We start from the raw sequence: 20,178 nt of genomic DNA, 5'->3' as shown, positions 1-20,178 counted from the left end.
TTTATGTCTTATAAAGCTTTTGCCTGTGCACTTGTATCCACTAATTCGGTTCCTAAAATAAGTTAGCCACCATGCTGTGAAAAACTGATAAAGTTTACCAAAAACAACATCCCAGAACTTGCTGGTAACCCCAAAACCAAGCTCGTAGTTCTTGTAATGATGCTCAAGATGATAGGTCTTGAGATCCTTCATAGAAGAAGGTAAGCTGGCATGGTGGAGAAAATAGTGCGTACAGTCATAGCAAATGTATCCAAAGATACCACCACAAAAAATAGCCATGGCAATGTAGTATGGGAACAGCAGATGCGCCAGCCTGTAAAACGGGGTGGCCAAGATAATAAAAAGTGTCGGCGGCATGACTAAACGGAGTTTATCCATAGGCAAATAATGATGAACGCCATGAAGCACAAAGTGAAGTGTAATAGCCACGCGATGGTCGGGTAATCGCTCATCCATATGAAACAGCATTCGATGCATCATATACTCCACAAACGTCCAGATAAAGATTCCGAGACACCATAAAGGGACCAAAAAATACACAGGAAGACCTTGGCTGGCAATATAGGTTCCATACATGACTGCAGGAATCCAGATGAGAGGAATTACGAACCATGGAGTTTTTGTAAGAGGCTCCAAGAAGTTACCAAATAGTGGAGCAGAACCATTTCCGTAATGACGTGGACGATGAACTTGCTGAAGATAAAAATCCTTCTTAAAATCATTCATGAAAACTTGCATCAGTAACGGCTTCTTCAGATCCAAGAACTGGTGGCGGGTATAATCGACATCGAAGTCAGTTACAATTGAGAGCTCTTCAGCTGACGCAGTACCCGTAAGCGTGTACGCATCTTTATTCACACCGGCCTTCAACAGGCGTTCTTCTTCGTCTGGGGTAGCAAGAATACCAACCAAATATTCATCCAAAATTTCGTAGGCGGCTTCAGAATGTTCGTGCGAGATAACATCTGCCATAATTGAAGTCGCGTCTTTTCCAGCATAGTCCAAGATAAGTTCGGCCCCACCTGGATGTTCATCTAAAAATTTTGTGACATCGTACACCTTCCGACTGTTGATTGATATGTAAACAGACTTCATCGTGTTGTGGGCCGCCATCTCTGCAGACGTGATGAGAGGAAGTGGAGGACTCATGACTAAATGATTTAATTGATTGACTTGAGACCAACAGAATAATTGTATTCTGAAACCACTATGGATTCTCTATATATTTCTACTAACACAAAGTGCGTAGGCTTGTCGCGTTCGTGAAAGATTGGAAATGGTGACAACGACACACTAAAGAAATACCGAACATATTGTGTGGCGTGCCGCGCCGCGGCCCAGGCAACATTTAACTCTTCGCGTGGAAAACACGTGACTATTATTATACGTCAATTACGCGTACTTTCTCACCTATTATAAATTAAGGTCGTTCGTCTGCTTTTGTTTGTATTCATTAACAGCATACTGTGCAACAGTTTATTGTGCAAATTGCAGTTATCTAGCTATAGCCCCGGCTCTACACGATACGCAAATTAACCAACCTCATCCAAGAAAAAAGTAACTGTTTCAATCCATGCCTTTATATCGAATCACTTTGCCTACCTACAAGTTTGACTCCAAAACGGATTTTTGCTAGCTCTGTAATTCTAATATTTCCGTAAACCTAAATTTATGTGTTAGCAGTAGCACAAAACCACCAAAAATTGCCCTACCTCTATCAACTCCAAAGATTTACAACGATTGGTTAGAAATTCAATTTCCTCGTCGCCGATACATTTCAAAAATCCGACATCTAACTGAGACAAGTACTCACAGTTCAACGATGCCAAAAGTTGCATTGTCGATGAAGTTAAGTCGTACACAGAATTCAGATTGAGAATAACCAGCGTTTTGGCCGAATGGTTCAGCGCTGCTTGAACTGCTTCATCGCCAATGTTTGTGCACCGTGACAGATTGAGGTTGATGAGTCCATCATTCAAATCCCAACTCTGAAAAAAATCGCGCATTCCTTCGTTTGTAAATCCATCTCCAAGTCCCAACGATAGATTCTGTAATTTGCCACAGTACGGTCGTATACCTTCCAAGAGAAATTTATCAGTGAGCTCTCCGCAGTCATAAAGATTTAGCGTCACAAGTTGAGAGCCAACCAAGCGCAAAACATTGATCATGTTATCATCAGTGACAACGTCTCTCATATAACTGATTTCTAGTGACGTGAGCCTTGGAAGCTGCAATAATAGTTGCATATCGTCAACAGTAAGCGCACCAACTCTAGTGAACGCAAGTTCTTCTAAAGTAGGCGAACAGCTGTGGACCAACGCCTGCAATGATACCGTATTAAAACGAAGAGTATTTCCTATTGAGAGTTTTTGCAGATTTGGTCCAGCTGTCGCCAAAAACTTTGCCCAACAACTAACTGTGATAAGAAATCCTCCATCAACTGTTAATGAGTGTAGATTTTTCAGCTTTTGCGCAAAAAAATCAAAAACTCTGTCTGTCATTTGCCCACACATAGAAAGTGTAAGTGACTCCAGCGATGGACAAAAAGACGCAATGTGCTCAAAACTATCAGAACATAAATCTAAATTTTGTTAAAATGATCATAGAATGTTTTCTAAAGAAACTTACTCGAACAGTCCCAAAAGTTTAATCTCTTAATTGTTGGATTTAGAAATAATTTCACCGTATTATCTTTGAGTGATCTGTTTCGAGACAGAATGCGTGCAATTTTGTCCATATTGAAATCTCCAATATCTCCGAGCAGTTCAACATCGTCAATGTACTTAGCGATCATCCTTGTGCATAAATCTTGAAGTTTGGGAACCGCAAGTTCTTGTTTATCTAGCAAAGCTGCGGAAACAGATTTCTTGCGCTTTCTAGAAGCAATTTGAGCTGTCTTCTGTTTTTTTTCTTCTTTGGCGTACTTTGATCCACACGAATGACACAACAACCCGTCACCAGTTAAAGCAGACTTGGAGTAAGCAGTGACTGTAAATCGACATTGACATTCAGCGCAAAAATCAATCTGCCCTGGTCTGGGTCGAACTATACGCTCCAACAAATCATCCTCATCATCTGAATACTTTTTCTTCTTCTTATATCGTTTTTTTCGAGAAGACGACGCTTCCGCAATGTTTTCCGCTTCAGCAGTGGTTTCCCCATCAGCTTCACGTACAGATGTAGACCCAGATACAGTAACAACTGCATCATCTGTTACCTCATTTTGTTGCTGTATAGTCTCTTCATAACGATGGCGAATACGATTAGCATCAATTCCACGCTCCTATTCCAATTAGACAAATCTCTCAATCCTCTTAAAGTGCAGTAATTACTCTCAAAAATTCTGTTAAAGCTGAGTTGCTGTCAGCAATTAGCAAATTGTACACAGACTTAGCTCTCTGGTAAGACATACGGGCCGCGAACTCTAGAACCTCCGGCTCTCGACCTAGTCATAATCAATTAATAGCTCAAATATATTTTAGTTTTATACTTACATTATGTATCTCTGATCCTAATTCTACACGAACTGTTTTAACCTGGCTTGTTAAGGACTATTTAGAAACACCAAATGACTCTTTGTTTTCAATTGAAAAGCGACGCAACGCAAAACACGTCCGAAACGCGCGATCACGCTTTTACGCGCAGAGCACCTTAATCGCTGTCAACTTGCGTATATATTAGACCGCTCTACGTACTTATCATCACATTTACTGTGCTTATACCAATCGGGAAATCATATTGAATGGTTTCTTCTGGCTATCTTTCACTGTCGCCTTGTTATATGCTATAATATACAGATACCGTAGTTATTCGCGTGACACTATACGTATTATTATACATCAGAATGTACTGTCTACTCTTGTTCAGCTTCGGCAGAAGGAATCTCGAGAGCATAATATGTAGCCTCATCCAATTGCTCCCCTTTTTGAGCATTTATCTGTCGTAATCGTTTGTTAGTCGTAGACTCTTTTCCATCGCGAGCCATTTTTCGTTTATGTTCAGTCATTATAGAGAATGGTCTAGAACATGACTTAAGTACTATACCGGCAAAGAAATTTACCACACTTACCCATTTACTTCTCGATCTAAACGGTTGTACTCTTTAATTGCATGCGATCCTCCACGTTCAAGTAGGTACACCATGTAAATGTGGGACAGATCCTTGATTACAAAAGGTGGAAGTCGCGTCTTTGTTCTTATGTCACGGTGCACTCTAGAGATACATTTAAATCTTTCTGCCTCGGTGTCTAGACTAGAAGGGATACCAATTTCAAACTGCAAATAGCCAATCCAAAAATATCGACTGTCTAAGTATTCGTCTGCATTGTCGGCAAAAGCTTTTCGTGCTGCTTTAACGTCACCCTTTACAGTATATAGTAGACGAGCCCATTCTGCAACCAAAGAGCCGCGAACATAAACGTCGCAAGATGACGATTGTAAGAGTTGTCGATATATATCGATAGCAGCGTCAACACCGGATAACCTTCTTTCCAGATTTGCCCTCGCAATGATCGTTTCCAGATTTCCTGGAAGCTCCACTAATATCGCATCCAAAATGTCTCTAGCTCTGTTATGCTCTCCGGCACCTTCTTCAAAGTATGCGTAGTTGATTCGAAAGCTTGGTCTTCCAACAGGTACAAATAGAGTGCTCGCTCTCCGGTACACGTTCCTAATCTCCTCCTCGTTATCCACTGGTTGTGCAGAAAGCCAGCGAACATATCTAAACCAAAATTCATCGTATAAAGCCTGTATCTAAGTCAAAATCATAATTGTGAAACCATCTGTGTATCTTACGGTAGCAACCAGGCACTTCTCATACAGAAATCTGACTCTTTTGGCATCTCCTTCAATCTCTTCAAAATCAAGATATTTTCTCCAGTTAATTAATTCTGTTTCTTCCAGCGGCTTTACGTGGAAATATTGACGCTTGATCTGAAAATAGTAAGCTTTTATGCAGAATTATGTACGGCATTTAACTCACCTCCGATTCAAACGGCCATCTTCTCATGGTTTGTTGCTGGATGTCTGTAAAGCGCAGAACATGCGTTTTATGAATCCGTAAACGTAGTTCGCGTTCAATCTCAACGGCAGATTTAGGCTCCCTTGACTTCGCCGAATCTGCTTCGAGCAGCGTAGTTAATTTTTGAAGCTCCTCTTTTGTGACAAGTTCATGAGTCGGCCTAGTTGCTGCTACTTGTGTATATCTATATAATCAGCTTCACATCTTAATGGCATTGAAATTTGCTGTCCGTACCGCTCAAAGTAGCGTGCATACTGATGCATCGGTATCAAGCTAATTTTCTCCAGAATGTGGACCACCAAGTCCTGTCGCTCTAAGCGGGCTTCAAACTCAAGATATTTATCCCAGAAAGTATGCGACAAAAAATCAAGTCCAACGGATTCCGCAGCGGTACTGAATAGTCTAAATAGAGATGAACATCTACTGGCAACGAAAGATATAACTTACACTCTAACTTCTTCTTCATCAGAACTCGTTTCCATTTTAAAGGCACAATAACTGGTCCATAACTCTACAGAATTTGGGATGCCTGCTACACCGCGCCGATAAACCTGTTCTATGAGCTTTCATTAAAAACAACAAAACCAAATCCACCTACCGCTTCTGCGGTGTCTGAACCTGCCATTGAAAATTCAACGTCCGCGTAGCGTTGCCAATAGCCAAACAATAAAGGAAATCGGGTAAGAAGACCATCAAATATCCTTCTGGCTTGTGTTATGAGTTCCGGACTGGTTCCTCTACCAAACCCGCCCTCAATGGACTCCGTTGCGCGAATGAGATTTTCCCAGTGTTCTAAATTACCTGGATCTTGTTCCTTTAAGTAAACAAATCAGAAACCGGTGTACTGGAAGTTCAAAGTCTACTCACCACCAAATCATTATACCGGTTCCACTCTGGGTCGTCAATTGTGTCCGCTACTTGTGAGTACGATCCATACCGATTGGACATTGCTACGCAACAGATGATTCAATTCAAGCAATAGCCTTGGTAAAAACGTGATAGAAGTTTTTCAGCAAAACTTTTGCCTCGTGGGTTGCCAGACTGGTTGCTAGTTTGCTAGAGAGGAATATTTTGTACAGTTTGGGAATTCATGACGAACACATGGGACACTGAGCCGCTGCAGCGATCAGTGATCTCCTCGAGAGATATTTGAACTTAACTTGTTTGTAACAATACTACACACTACGCGTGTAACATGCAAACATAACCACATCGGCTTAATATTTAAGCGATCATTTGGTCAAAGACTAAGCATTGGCGCAAAATGGACAGTTTTGGGTACATAGTTTTGATGATCTTGAGAAGGTGAAGCTGACATATTTACAACAGCATATCCAGGGCTACGTTGAGAGCCCAAGTACTTAATCGTCTAGCTAGTTTTACAGCAAAGACCTGTTGTGAAGGAATGACTGAAGGTTATGAAAAAATTACTGTATCACTCAATCACGGAGGGAAACTGTTCACAGAACCAACCCCCTCTCTTAATGAAGATCTGAGCAAGAACGGAATTGTGACAAATGGGAATGGCAAAATTCATGGAATTGCGATACCTACAAAGGAACTCGACGTGCTGCTTGCTTTGGCTTCTTCTGTCCCATATTTGAGAGAAGTCACGAAGGCCAAAAATCTGTTGAACCAGCTTGGACTGTATTTGATGGACAGCTATAGACAATATTTCACACCATCGCCGTTGATTCGAGGTTTGCAACATTGTGTGTTTGAGCAAATAAACATTTTTTTGACTTTTATTGACTTAGATATGTTACCGTCACCGTGGGAAGTACTTACCAACAAGCTTGTACTTGCTATTATTGATATCAGTCAACGGTTTGACAAATTGGCCGATGAAGCTAATAAATATATTATGGACTATATTACGGCTATAAATAAGAAAATATCAACTACACCTTATAGTAAGTCAATTTCCAATATTTTACATAAGACACTACGCTAACTGCAAGATCTTGCAACAATACTGCCATTGTCGTTTTCTCTGCAAGGATTTCTGTTGGCTGTCGGAGAGCAAGCTCAGAACTACGAGTCCTCCGAAGTTCAATATCAGTTAATTTCTTCCATTGCGACAGTGTTTCGCGGTGATTTCTGTGTTCACCTTGAGGAGGCCCTGTCTATATTGAGGACTTCAAACGATCCGACCAGTAAAGTCTGGAACTACTACAGATTAAGATATCGTGCTTCAGGAAAATCTTTTGGATCTGCGTCATTACGGTACAGTTTCGTCGAGGCAGTTAGAAATGTGTCCGGGCTTTACGTTGTTCCATTCTGTTTGTACGTAACTCCAACGCTAGAGGCTTCATCAAAAACAAAGCCGGGTTCATTTTTAGACGACTTAATGGAAGGTGCTCGGATGAATGCCCAATTGGATTCAAATCTTCAAAAATCTCTGTCATTGTGTCGCGATATAGCTTTGGCTGAGATTGCTAATGTGGACGATGGCGCTGATTATATTGACTTGATGTCAGCTAGACAGAGACGTCTCAGCTTTGCGGTCAAGGCTTCTGCATTGGTATGCAGACGAGTTGAGTCATTCATCCCGCTACGGTTACTAACTCATTATAGGAGATCCTCTGTATTGCCGTGTTTTCAGGTCTACACAAGCTATCGGATCTTATGCAAACAATCGATACTTCGCTTGCAAACGATGACCAAGTGATGGATGAGCAGCTTATTTCCACAATTTTCAAAATTATGGCACTAATGTGTAGATCGTCAGTATCGTGCTTATCAACGTTTGATCTGCTAATATCTTAACATAGTGACTCGGACATTGGGGCATCACTTACCAGAATTTTTCCAAGACTCATAGTGCGCTACAACGCGACAAAAGAGACAATTCAAATTGGCGCAGTATGCGTTGCCTATGCTCTAAAATCTCTATCTGAAGATGCTGTTATTTCAACGCTGTATACTCTATCTAACATAATTGTTCCGGTTGGCGATGTACGCAAGTTGGCAAATACTGCAAGTCGCGTTGAAATTACCGAGGTTTCTTCAAAGAATCTGGAGAGAGTCACAAGTATGGGGAGTAGTATCAGTCTACTTTCGGCAAGCGAAGACGAGCGAAACATTATTTACGAAAACATTATTCATGCTTTGGCTAGGGTTGTGGAGAATTACAATGATGCGAAAATTAATGCGCTTGCCATATCTGTTTTGATGCAGAAAATTGGTCGTTTTAATGACTTTATCGATCGTTCTGTAGTTATTGCGTTGTCGGGACTCGCGCTCAGTGGCACAGACCGAGACTTGAGAACAATATTGAAGCTATACTCACGATTGTGCGTTGAAGCAGTAGTTCATGGAGATACAGGTATGACGGATGCGATTTTAGATGCAAGAATAAGAATTTCAAAAAAGCTTCGGTTGGGAGACATGTTCTACGATGTCTACCTAAAAGACTTGCTCGACGCTATTGTAAGCAAGGGCGATGTACAAGAACTTGAGCATCACAGACCACACCATGAAATAACAGTTACTGCAAAAGAAATTTCTTTGCTGATTAAGCCATTAGCTGCTTTACTGCCTGCTGTTGATCAAACGCCATACAAAACAGAAAACTTGGAAATTTTGGTTGCTTTTCGCAATGCTTGGTTTAACATTGTTGTTCATGGTTACTTGAGAGGCTCCGATTGGGCAAAGATGTATCGACAAGAATTTGAAATCATTGCGTGGAACTCTCCGACGCTCATTTCGGAAAGTTCGTCTAATCGCTTTGAAAGTGACATGGAGATCAATACTGTGCTACGTCGGGGTTCGTCTCATCACAACATGAACGATCTGAGACAGCAGATTTTGTCGGCGTTTTCGTCCACAGCCTTGGAAGTCCGCACTATTCCATATCCCAAATTAGTCTTTCTTGCGGCCGCCCTTTTCTTGGAATCAGTAAGAGCTTCCGTGGGAGACTGCTCAAAAGTACTCCTATATTTTGTCGATCCCGGGCTGAAATCAGGAGACACTCACAAATTCATGTTAGGAATCGCAGACGAGGTTATGAATATCTATCTCAACAAGTTTCAATCAAAGCAGGGTGTTGCTGCTAGCGAGAGTGTCTCTAAACAGTTGCGACAGATTCTTATATATTGCTGCCACAGAATTCAGAGCGTTTCCGCTGTAGCGTTCACATGTACGCAAAGGCTGATTGATGTCATACCATCAGCTTTATGCAATCGAGAAAGTTTGTTTACATTGCTTGAACTTTTGACTCTTTTATGGAACAGCTGCTTGGATGAAGATGTAGATCAATACTCACCTAAGTCGGTTTTTGTTTCTGCAAAGGCCAATATTTCTTTAGAGCTGTCGGATTCTTACATACACAGAAAGGAGACGTTAAAGTATTTGGATAGAAAAGCTCGGGCTTGGGTGCAGAGGTCCATAGATCTTATTCCTATGGATATGAAGGGCTTACTGCAGGCCTATCTTGCTGAAATTGACGATTTCAAGGCATTTGGTCATGTGGCTCTTGGACGCTCCTTCGCTGTTGAGATGGGAGGCAGGATTCCCGCTTCTGACAACAGGCTTGCTTCAATTGGTCGACAGGCTGATACTGGTACTGACACAGCGTCTGACTTTTTGGCTCAATATACTTGGCGACAAGTATATCGCAAGGTTGAGTCCAATGCAGGCACTGAAGATGACGATCATGATTTCCCGACGGTTCTTACTATGCTATCAAACTTAAAGAAAAAGGTGCTGGCAAAAAAGTTCATCTCTATCGCTGAATTGCGGGAAAGTCTGTTGCGGGCTACTGCCTACTCGCTTAAAAACGTTAAAGTATGTTTACGGACAAAAGCAGCAGACAAATCATTAACATTGCTGTAGATCTCTTCTCCATTGCTGCATTACTTAGCATTTATTCCGCTTACTATGTTTACCAAGCAGTCCGTCAAGCTTGGTGTATCAATATGGCTTTGGATTTTGACTGAGGCGCCGGAGTTGCAATCACGTATTCTTGCGGAGATTGTGCTTGGGTTTGAATGGAGTATTAGAAACCACGGAGGCATATACTCACGGGCCCATGAGTATGTATAAGCTGTGATCATATCAATACTGTTGCTAATGAGCAACTTTAGCATTATTCCCGTTTTGGATGGAAGGATGGAGTATGCTCCTTCTAGTAAGGATGAAATTGTTCGTGCCGCTCGCCTTGCTGTAAACAGCTTTGCGCCACATATGTACATTATCGATATGCTCTCCAGTCATTTTCAATCAAGCAGATTTGAGAGTCCGCATTTGCTTGAGATTTTTGAAAGAGCTTTGAGGGTTGCTCTGTTGAATATGAAGGATGCCAGCCATCATCCCTTGGTTCGAGAGAACAGATTTAATGTAATTTTGTTTTCATTGCAATTGTTGGAAGGACACAACAATCTTTCTTCCCAGCGCTCTACTTATTTCAAAAATCTCACTCTAACCGCGGCTCTTACTTGGTTTGCTAAGCCAGCAACGTACCCTTTTGGTGGCAACCGCTTGCATCTTAAATCCGAATTTAGACTTCTACTGAAGGTCTATCACTTGGTGAAAAACATTACCGTGAAAGGACCAGAAAAAAATTTGTTATTGGACGTCAAACGTGAACTGCTGATGCAGTTTCTAGAAAATGAAGTCTACGCCATGTCAATCTGGTTGGAACCATTGCAATTTGTTCCATATCGTCAGCTGAAATCTGTCATTCCTAAGAATTCTTCAGTGGCTACACCGGAAATGGTCGTGGTGGCATGGCAGGAAGATCCTGCTTTGGCCGTTTATTATGCAAAGCGATTTAAGCAGCACAACATTGAAGAGCAACTGATGCAACTTATTGCTAATGACACTGGCCTAGTTGTCGATATAGGAGACGCGCTGAGTTATCTACTTGAAAGTCGCAAAGCCGAGTCCCTCGTTCTGGGTTGGAAGTACCTTTCGTACTGGACTCGAAGCGCCCCAATAGATGCAATCAATCTGTTTATGCCGGGCTACAATTACGATCCCCTGGTGCTGCAGTACGCTATGAGATCACTCGAGAGTCATGGAGTTGACGTGACATTTTTTTACGTTCCTCAAATTGTACAGATGATGAGGCATGACAAATCTGGCTACATTGAGCAGTTCATATTGGATACAGGCAAGCTTGACCAATTGTTTGCGCATCAAATCATTTGGAACATGCAAGCAAACGCTTACCGTGATGAAGATGAAAAGGTTCCTGATCCAATCAAGCCAACTCTTGACCGAGTCATGGATACTTTGATTGCTTCATTCAAGGGTCAAGACCGTGATTTCTACGATCGTGAATTTGATTTTTTTAGAGACGTCACGTCTATTTCTGGAAAACTGAAACCGTATATCAAGAAGAGCAAGGCAGAGAAAAAAATCAAGATTGATGAGGAGATGGGCAAAATTAGAGTTGACGTCGGAGTTTATCTTCCTAGTAATCCAGACGGGGTAGTGATTGGAATCGACCGCAAATCTGGCAGACCACTGCAAAGTCATGCAAAGGCTCCGTTTATGGCGACTTTCAAAATTCGGAAGGAAGTGAAGATTATCAACACAATCAGGATTGAAGGCGAAGACGATTCAGAAAAGACAGCTGTCGAGACGGTGGAGAAGATGCTAAGTGCGATTTTCAAAGTTGGTGACGACTGTCGCCAAGATATGTTAGCGCTTCAGCTCATTGCTTTGTTCCGAAGTATTTTTAGCGCGTCTGGATTGGATCTGTATTTGTTTCCGTACAGAGTGGTTGCGACTTATCCTGGTTGCGGTATTATTGATGTTCTTCCTAACTCAATCTCTCGCGACATGCTTGGCCGGGAGGCCGTGAACGGGTTATACGAGTACTTTATCAGTAAGCACGGTAGTGAGGACTCAATTAAATTTCAACAAGCTCGAAACGGTTTCGTTCAAAGTATGGCAGCTTATTCAGTTATTTCCTACTTGCTGCAGTTCAAAGACAGACATAATGGTAACATTATGTACGACGATCAAGGCCACGTACTTCACATTGATTTCGGCTTTTGCTTTGATATTGTACCCGGTGGTGTCAGGTTTGAGGCAGCGCCTTTTAAACTCACGCATGAGATGGTTCAAGTCATGGGCGGTAGTCCTGACACTCAAGCGTACCACTGGTTTGAAGAGCTCAGCATCAAAGCCTTTTTGGCGTCGAGACCTTATGCGGAGAGCATTATTAAATGCGTTATGCCGATGCTGGAAAGTGGCTTGCCTTGCTTTAAAGGTGAGACAACTATCAGAAGGCTTCGCGAAAGATTTGTACTGGAGAAATCAGACAAAGATGCTGCTGATTATATGAGAGGACTGATCAAGAAGAGTGCAGAGAGTCTTTATACAAAGGGTTACGATGAGTTTCAGAGAATGACAAACGGTATTCCTGTAAGTTATGGTCAGTGACAGGCGTTTGCAGCTGGCTAACGATTTATGCAGTACTAAGAAGTAATGCGTCCGACTTTCACCAATCCCAATTACTAGATACTGTACATGCATGATGCCATAAAATACAAAAAACCGATACTTTTCAATTGTCGTCTATTTTGAGCTTCGAGACATCTGGAGTTTCTTCTGCTTCTATTTCGTTCTTTTTCTCAATCTCTTTTAAAGCCATAATAGTGCCTTCCACAATCGCAAGGTGCTCCGCTTCATGTACCCGACGTTCATAGTCTTGAATGGTCTCATCCTGTTTAAATTCAAGCTCCTTGACCACCAGCGGTTCACCTCGGTCGACTTCCTGAATAACTCTGTGGATCATAAGACCACCTGTTGTGATTTCGCCTCGCTGGCCTGCTTCCCAAGCACGTTCGATGGCTCTGATTCCGTCGAATTGGCCGGGAAGTGCTGGATGTAAATTTATAATTGGAATATTTGCCTGTTCTACTGGCTTGAGGAATGACGGTGACAGAATGAGCATCCACCCGGCGCACACTATAAGATTTGGCTTTAAATCCAAAACTATCTTAGACAAGTCAACATTAAACGTTTTCCGACATTGTTTCCGTGCAGCTTTGTCCTCCTTCGGTGTGTCCTTGTAATATTCCTGCAGATCGTGAACAATAGTAGGAACACCTGCCTCTTCAGCCCGCGTTAATCCATATGCAGTTGGCGACGACGAGATCACGGTGTGGATCTCCGCCTGAATCTGAGGGGATGTCTTGCCAGCGACGGAGTCAATTAAAGCCTGCAAGTTTGACCCAGACCCCGAGATAAGAACTACAATTTGTGGTTTGCCTGTCATTGCTGCCAGAAATCGCACCCAACTACTGTCTTCAAGTTCAATTGATTTTAAAATAATCTACATACTCGGAAATTGAATTTTATGCTACAAGCCCCTTAGTATTAATTGAGCCGCACATGCTGATGTCATGCATGACTAAGACGATTTAAGCTTTTCAAAGCAAAAACGCAGTCACGACCAGCTCGAAGTTTGAAACTCTGTTTCATTACACCATTGAGTGTGAGGCGGTCAAACATTTTGAGGTTGTCGTAATTCAACTTGGAAGTCCCATTATCATCACATTTAATTATCAATAATGGCAGAGAAGACAGGTACGATTCCAACTTGCTTATTCACAATATACAAGACAGATTCTTATACTTAATTTAGGACTCATTGTTGGACTGAACAAGGGACACCAGGTTACCGTTCGTGAGCCAAAGGCCCGCATCTCCCGTAGCAAGGGAAAGATCAGCAAGCGTGCTACTTTTGTTCGTGACGTTGTCCGTGAAGTTTCTGGGTATGCATAGATCAGGATTACACATTTGTTATTCCAAACTAATTGTTCTAGACTCGCCCCATACGAGCGACGTGTTATGGAGTTGATCCGTAACAGCAAGGACAAGCGTGCCCGTAAGTTGGCTAAGAGAAGAGTGAGTGATATTGCAGTGTTGGATTGTGTATGGGCAAATGGCTAATATATCATGCAGTTGGGTACATTCGGCCGTGCCAAGAGCAAAGTTGACGACCTCACCAGAATCATTGCTGAGTCCCGACGACACTAAAATGTATAATAGAAAAATTGTGCAGCTGAATTTTCATTATTTGTGGGTCAAAAATTCCATCGTATTCATCGTCTACAAAACACTTCTAGAAAATTTTACAGTGCATGACTTTATGTGCGTAGAATACGAAAAGTTCTAGTCATGCAATAATATATGGTCTCAGTGTAAGGCTGTTCATGAAAGTTGGGGTGCTCGGTGAAAAGTGAAGCTACTAGTAGTAACTTTTCTATGCGCAAGTCACACTGAAAGCTGATATCTGAAAACTGCAAAGCCTATCTTTTCAATTATTTAGAATTTCAGATTCTTCAGCCTTGTGAATGCTCGGCAAGGCTTCTATGATGATGACACAGTAGCCGTGTGGTCTTCCAGCAATAGTCAAACTGTAAATTCCCATTATGTCCAACTTGAATCCTTCTGCAAGTCTTTTGAGCAGATGTAAACCAAGCAGAAGAACACTAACTTGCCGTACCAGAACTACATAGTGTCTACATATGTCTAGTAATTGGACTAATTTTGGAGTGGCAGGCAGTACGTTGTGTATGCGATAGCGAGTGGCTCCAGAATCGACTTTACATTAAATGCGTACACTATAGTTTCTACTTTCCAATTAAGAACGACTTGTATCCTGGCCATTTCTACTACTGACTGAACGCACAGCTTATCTTTGTAAAAGTATGTGTCGACAGTTCAATAGTTTTGTGTCGTGTTCGGACTTTATGTTCACATTTCAGTGTTTTGAAGATTGATGGTAGACCCGTAAAAGAACTGCTATACACTTACTGGATCCTATTGAGCAGCCGTGCAACGTGAAATAAACTAACTAACAGCTACGTTAAATGTTGTTTTGCAGGCCATTTAAATACAGTCAGACGCTGGCTGTGTTTGGCTCTCTACGCCAAATATATAAGTCTCTAACAATTTTGAAACTATTATGACAATTCATTCACGTGGCTGGTCCAGCATGTGTCCCATCCGTTCAATCTTAATTGGTTAGTTTGATAATAGTATAGAAATTGTATAAGCCATACCTTTGTCTTCAAATAACCCTCAATTTCGGTGCTTCTGATTCCACCCGCCTTGGTCTTCCATGCGAGAGGCACCATAGGAACGCGTTCGACCACCTTGATCTCTCTATGTTTTCCCTCGACAGCTGCAATCTTGTCGGGGTTATTTGTGAGCAATCGAATCTCGGGTTGGTCGAGATCTAGCAGGATGGCTGTCGCTAAACTGTAAGACCGCGCGTCCGCAGGATGGCGAAGCAATAGATTTGCTGTCACAGTGTCAGCACCTAAATCTTGAAGATTGTATGCTCTAAAATCAAACTTAGTTGAGACTAATAAACGCTTTGTCACATCTTTCCTACTTTAATTTCTCGCCAAGTCCAATACCACGACCTTCTTGCCGTAAGTAGACCACAACACCGTCATTTTCCTTTGCCATTAATCGTGCTGCTTCATCAAGCTGTTCGCCGCAGTCACATCGAGCCGACCAAGCGATCTCACCGGTATAGCATTCCGAATGTATCCTGACCAATGTTGCTAATTCGCGAGTCAGCAAGTACAAGGAAGATCTTGATACCAAAACCACTCACCATGACTCTTAGCAACATCATTGCTTGAGTCACTTTCCTCTTCTTTACTTGTCTTTCGGCCAGGATATAACCTTCCCACATAAGCGCCTCTGACCATGCGGTCCATTTCAGTCTCTCCCTCCCGGACTTTGTCCAGGCTCTTACTCCGAATACGGTTTCCAAACACAATAGCAAGATGTTCTTTGTTGTCAACATTGTTTTTGTACAGATGTAAAAATATCTCTGAGCCGGTAGTCGTTGGGATCCGTGCACGAACGACACATTCTACTTCAGGCAGCACGTCTGGCAATCCACTCGATGGTGGCGGAGTAGAAGTGACTAAAATCGGTACCGGCGTAGATGGAACGGTTAAAGGCGTGAATGAAGGCGAAATTAGACTTGGAGGAACTGAAAGATCTAGATGTGACGGTGTCGTACTACCTAGTGAACTACCGCTATCGTCGGCCCGAGGGTCTAGCCGCGGGGATACAAAAGATGGAAACTCTGACGTAGACATTTTGTCGATATGCAGTTCCACCACGAAGAGCTCAATCGTAGGGTTATAGATAGATGAAAAAGAGAGTGCCAGTCTGCTTCCGGGTTTCTAATAAGTTAATCCGACTTGCGTATTTATCACACCACTTTAATCTATTTTATTGGATCTGAGCTTTATATATGCCCGAAATGAGTACTACTCTATTGTGGGTACTACAATGCGTACTAAGCAACAGTTCGATTAAATGTCGACCTCATCTACCCTAACCTGTGTTCGAAGCTCTGCTTGTACCGGCAGAACTGAACGGTTTTTTGGTGTTTATCGTGCAATCGACATATTAGACTAGACGGTTCTTTGATTTACACTTGCACTGACCGTGGAGTTCATACCTATACTTGTTTATAATTCATACAATGGCAACTGTCAAGAAAGTCGCCTCGGAACAGGCATTGAACGATAAGGTACTTCTAACATTGTGCTTGAATTCTCGGCCGCTCGGATGAATTGATTCTTGTTAAAAGCGCGTCGCATTGTCATATCGCCATTCTAACATATTGTATAGTGGGATATCGTCATTTCAAACGCTGTGGTTAAAACCGGTATAGGTTTCGCCGCCGGTGCAGTCATTTCGGTCGCGCTCTTCAAGCGACGAGCATTCCCTGTATGGGTCGGAACTGGATTTGGCCTGGGAAGAGGATATGCCGAGGGCGATGCTATTTTTCGTGGTGGAGATGCCGGTGTGAGAATTGTCAACCCATAGAGCAATATTGCTATGAGAGGCCGGTCACTTTTGTCAAATATTGAGACTTTCAAAACATAATAGTTGCATCGAACATTACACATACTTAAATACGTTCACTAAACAGTAGAAGCTAACTGGTTTTACGTAAATTCCATTCTACAAATAAAAAATTATATTGTATAATACCGTTCATCAACCATAAACTTTTGTAGCCAACAAACAAACTATATTTTTATATATGACAAAATTACTCGTCCTCTTCCTCGTCCTCCTCGGCAATAGCACCACCGCCAACCAAGGATGCAATCTTCGCAGCCCGCTTGGCAAGTCTCTCCTCTGAAGTGAGCTTCTGGGATCTGTACTTCTTGGACTCGGCAGCGTACTCAGCCTTTGTCTTCTTCTCGGTAGGCTTTGGTGATGGGTCCTCGCGGATCTTGGCATGGGCATCGACGTAAATGTCTTCAACACCATCAGCCTCGATTTGGTCCTCAATGTAACCTTTAAAAACACTTCTGTACTTCTCCTCATCATCGTCGGCAAGAGTCTCCATGTATTCAGCAACGTGTCCGCCGACAATATACTTTCTCAGAGTATCAGCATCAAGCTCTTTGGACTCAATATCGTATCCAGGGTATCTCTTCTCAGAATGGGGAACGTAGATACCACCGTCAGAAGCTCCCTTAAGAACACCAAAGATACGGGCACCAGTTGTAGTACGATGAAGACCAACGTCAAGATAAGCCTTGAATGGACGAGGACCATCTTCAACAGCCTCAGTCAAGGAGAATTCACCATCAGCCTCCTCAACACCGACGTAGGTTTCGTCCAATTTCAGCTTCTGAAGAGTTCGTCGGGCAATCAAAAGACCGACAGCGTAAGCAGCAGACCAGTTGGTCAAACCATGGTCAATTCCGTAGTTGGGGAGCTCATGAGCGTATGCAGCACTGAGGACGATATCTCCAGTGAGCTGCGACGAGACAATCTGAGCAATGATATCCTTGTTGGTGAAACGAACAACCAAGCGGTACTTGGGAGAGCTGTACTTCGCCTTGTGCTGAGCGATCAGACGCTTGCGGGCGTAGTAGTCGGTCTTTCCTTCCCGTCTTCTACGGTAAGGAGTCTGGTACCGCGAGAAGTAGGCAGGGGTCTTAACTTGCTTCTATAAATAAAGATTAGCAATGAGAACATAAAGGCCTATTGTGCAAGTAGAACGTACAGTGAACGGCATTGTGTATGATGGCAAAGTTGTCGATACTGAAGTTCAACTTTCCTGGTCTAAAAGATCCAATTTCTGTATACACGTTGAACACCGTCGGTGGTGCGGCCCATCAAGCTTAGAAGCAGCAAACGCAGTCACGCGCCATTTGGAATATATGGTAATAGCCCTATGTGTAGGGCTAAGTGTCACTAGCCCCAACCCTGGGGCTGCTTACAAGTCACGCGGTTTTTGTGGCAAAAAATCGACACAAGGCCCGCAAATGGAATGCTGCCGTTGTCCCCAAACCCTCGTTCTTGTTTACACCGTCGCATCTCGACTCTCCCCGGATCAACGCGCGCTTGAGCTTTGATCTTCGCGAACATTCGCATCTTTGTGTTTTTTGCTTATTGACTAACGCTGAAAAGATGTCACGACAAACTTCGTCTGCTTCCGCGGCTGCAAATGTGGGAACAGATTCTGGTGGTGAAGTCGTTATTACTGCTACACCGGTTCAGGTCCCTCGACCGTCTGCTACTACTGCCGCTTTTATGCAGCATGTGAGTTTACACCAAGATCCTATTACTAAGACAGATCAATTGTCTATACGTTCAGATGTTACTTCCGACCAACAGGCCGCTGATGAACTCTCTGCTAGCATGGTCATCGCTGCCGCTGCGGTGACTGATCCCGCGTTCGAGTCCAGAACGGTTACAGAGCTTAGTGGCACTGACGGTATACTTGTATGTACTCGTTGCAAGTTGGCAAAACCTGAAGAGTCGTTTGCAAAGCCTGCTGGGAGGGAAGGCGCATATAAGTTCTGCGATACTTGCCGTGAGACAAGCAGACAGCACACCAGTGATACCAGAAAGCGAAAGCGTGAAAATGGCAAACAGACAGTTGAAGACCTGATCGATATTTCTGAAGTTGGCTCTCGTTCTGGAGTCGGCTCAATTCCCAATATCATGGAGATTACAGATTTCACTCAGTTTTATGACTACTTCCCTGTTGCACCCGCCAATCTTGACCCGGCGCTTACTAGTACAAATGAAGACGAAGTACCAGACATTCCGGAAGATCAAATTCAGGTTCATCAGAAAGCATTTCTTTTGCAGGGTGGGGTTTCTGTAGACGGGGGTCATACCACTATTGCGGAGAACCTGAGGGGACTCAACAACGAACCAGTCGAACTGTTCAAGCGCATCATTCAAGCAATTTATGACATTACCGGATTTTATTTTGCACGACGCGCAAAGTCAAAATCTGGTAAGAGCTTCAGAACGCAATATGTTTGCTCCCAGGTCGCAGATACATCAAACAACAGAGAGAGTTTGAAAACCCCAAAGCGAGCAAGAAGTATGTCATTTTTTTTTTGACTTACTTCCTATGTAAATATCCTAACGAATAATTTAGCTCGCCGGCAATTGTTCAATTGTCACGGTCGTTTGATTTTAGCTGCATCAATGACAGATAAAAACGTTATCGTGAAGTACACTCACAGAATCGTGCATGGTCCTGCAACCCGCCGTCGGTATCTGCCCGATGCCGTCAAAGAATACGTTCTCTCGCACCGTGATAGCTCACTCAGTGAGGTTTACAATGGTATCAAGGAGCTTGCGGCTCGGAATCATGAGATTGACAGCAGCAAAATTACTAGAAAGCAAATTTATATTTACATGAAACGGATGGAAGACTCTGCACGAACTCCAGACGATGTCAAAGCTTTGAGCGAAGCTGTGTTAGAACAAGAACCTGCGCACAATCCTGTCTAGGCATGAAACTGGGAAGAACTTTGATTAATCTCATTTGCGGTATAGGATTTTGTTGGCTTTAGAATCTCTAGTGTATAGTATTCCATCTAATCGTCGGTAGGGTGTCTTGTTTTGAATTGTGTCTTCTGTTTTGTGTACAATAGAGAGTAATTGATAAGTATTATTTTTAAGAGGAAGAATAAAGTGCTCTAGTCATTAACTGATTTACGTGAACGTTCTGTCTACGCATGAAAGGTAACAAGGCACTGACTCGGCACGGTTCGTTCATACGTGTATGATACAACTGTATATTGTTTCCGAAAAATTCAAACCCTTACACATGACTGACTACATCATCATTTCCAACCCACTCAAAACCATTCTATAATGAATAAAACCGTGATCCC

General features: G+C 42.7%; 10 protein-coding genes across 10 annotated transcripts; 4 read left to right on the top strand and 6 right to left on the bottom strand.

Moving 5' to 3' along the window:
* Positions 1–8: 8 nt before the first annotated feature.
* On the bottom strand, positions 9–1,149 carry V1512DRAFT_208405 (uncharacterized protein; the record flags this gene model as incomplete). Its single annotated transcript, XM_066913437.1, has 2 exons — positions 9–52; positions 99–1,149. The coding sequence occupies 2 exons, from the start codon at positions 1,147–1,149 to the stop codon at positions 9–11; spliced, it is 1,095 nt and encodes a 364-aa protein (XP_066771256.1).
* A 271-nt stretch (positions 1,150–1,420) lies between these two features.
* V1512DRAFT_263820 (uncharacterized protein) lies at positions 1,421–3,760 on the bottom strand. Its single transcript, XM_066916568.1, has 7 exons — positions 3,696–3,760; positions 3,495–3,650; positions 3,413–3,445; positions 3,333–3,360; positions 2,629–3,283; positions 1,713–2,581; positions 1,421–1,663 (listed from the first exon to the last, which is right to left on the bottom strand). Coding segments are annotated over exons 2-7 (1,671 nt in total). The 5' UTR covers positions 3,497–3,650; positions 3,696–3,760; the 3' UTR covers positions 1,421–1,579.
* On the bottom strand, positions 3,761–6,102 carry V1512DRAFT_263818 (uncharacterized protein). Its single transcript, XM_066916567.1, has 7 exons — positions 5,888–6,102; positions 5,619–5,834; positions 5,468–5,571; positions 5,255–5,422; positions 4,982–5,204; positions 4,795–4,932; positions 3,761–4,746 (listed from the first exon to the last, which is right to left on the bottom strand). Exons 1-7 carry the CDS (start codon positions 5,966–5,968, stop codon positions 4,066–4,068), a joined length of 1,611 nt encoding a protein of 536 aa, XP_066771254.1. The 5' UTR covers positions 5,969–6,102; the 3' UTR covers positions 3,761–4,065.
* A 39-nt stretch (positions 6,103–6,141) lies between these two features.
* On the top strand, positions 6,142–12,497 carry V1512DRAFT_171225 (uncharacterized protein). The gene is made up of 9 exons (XM_066913119.1): positions 6,142–6,298; positions 6,350–6,720; positions 6,778–6,933; positions 6,982–7,544; positions 7,598–7,746; positions 7,795–9,808; positions 9,857–10,056; positions 10,108–12,397; positions 12,449–12,497. Exons 1-9 carry the CDS (start codon positions 6,285–6,287, stop codon positions 12,452–12,454), a joined length of 5,763 nt encoding a protein of 1,920 aa, XP_066771253.1. The 5' UTR covers positions 6,142–6,284; the 3' UTR covers positions 12,455–12,497.
* V1512DRAFT_263815 (formyl transferase) lies at positions 12,324–13,289 on the bottom strand. Its single transcript, XM_066916566.1, has 2 exons — positions 12,449–13,289; positions 12,324–12,397 (listed from the first exon to the last, which is right to left on the bottom strand). Exon 1 carries the CDS (start codon positions 13,251–13,253, stop codon positions 12,540–12,542), a length of 714 nt encoding a protein of 237 aa, XP_066771252.1. The 5' UTR covers positions 13,254–13,289; the 3' UTR covers positions 12,324–12,397; positions 12,449–12,539.
* A 155-nt stretch (positions 13,290–13,444) lies between these two features.
* V1512DRAFT_263811 (60S ribosomal protein eL36) lies at positions 13,445–14,083 on the top strand. Its single transcript, XM_066916565.1, has 4 exons — positions 13,445–13,564; positions 13,623–13,752; positions 13,804–13,885; positions 13,943–14,083. Exons 1-4 carry the CDS (start codon positions 13,549–13,551, stop codon positions 14,015–14,017), a joined length of 303 nt encoding a protein of 100 aa, XP_066771251.1. The 5' UTR covers positions 13,445–13,548; the 3' UTR covers positions 14,018–14,083.
* A 436-nt stretch (positions 14,084–14,519) lies between these two features.
* Positions 14,520–16,344, bottom strand: V1512DRAFT_263808 (GTP cyclohydrolase II-domain-containing protein). Its single transcript, XM_066916564.1, has 4 exons — positions 15,609–16,344; positions 15,381–15,555; positions 15,046–15,328; positions 14,520–14,998 (listed from the first exon to the last, which is right to left on the bottom strand). The coding sequence occupies exons 1-4, from the start codon at positions 16,102–16,104 to the stop codon at positions 14,957–14,959; spliced, it is 996 nt and encodes a 331-aa protein (XP_066771250.1). The 5' UTR covers positions 16,105–16,344; the 3' UTR covers positions 14,520–14,956.
* Positions 16,310–17,038, top strand: V1512DRAFT_226306 (uncharacterized protein). The gene is made up of 2 exons (XM_066913851.1): positions 16,310–16,544; positions 16,646–17,038. The coding sequence occupies exons 1-2, from the start codon at positions 16,497–16,499 to the stop codon at positions 16,841–16,843; spliced, it is 246 nt and encodes an 81-aa protein (XP_066771249.1). The 5' UTR covers positions 16,310–16,496; the 3' UTR covers positions 16,844–17,038.
* V1512DRAFT_239696 (60S ribosomal protein uL18) lies at positions 16,999–18,119 on the bottom strand. Its single transcript, XM_066914209.1, has 2 exons — positions 18,042–18,119; positions 16,999–17,984 (listed from the first exon to the last, which is right to left on the bottom strand). Exons 1-2 carry the CDS (start codon positions 18,051–18,053, stop codon positions 17,073–17,075), a joined length of 924 nt encoding a protein of 307 aa, XP_066771248.1. The 5' UTR covers positions 18,054–18,119; the 3' UTR covers positions 16,999–17,072.
* A 248-nt stretch (positions 18,120–18,367) lies between these two features.
* Positions 18,368–19,991, top strand: V1512DRAFT_263801 (uncharacterized protein). The gene is made up of 2 exons (XM_066916563.1): positions 18,368–19,376; positions 19,434–19,991. Exons 1-2 carry the CDS (start codon positions 18,449–18,451, stop codon positions 19,790–19,792), a joined length of 1,287 nt encoding a protein of 428 aa, XP_066771247.1. The 5' UTR covers positions 18,368–18,448; the 3' UTR covers positions 19,793–19,991.
* The last annotated feature ends 187 nt before the right edge of the window (positions 19,992–20,178 follow it).

This window comes from Lipomyces arxii (genome assembly GCF_038497795.1).
Source record: "Lipomyces arxii strain Phaff 12-163 unplaced genomic scaffold V1512scaffold_9, whole genome shotgun sequence".
In the NCBI taxonomy this organism is placed as follows: Eukaryota; Fungi; Ascomycota; class Lipomycetes; order Lipomycetales; family Lipomycetaceae; genus Lipomyces; species Lipomyces arxii.
Note: the sequence above shows the minus strand (reverse complement) of the source record. Positions and strands in the feature narration are given on the sequence as shown.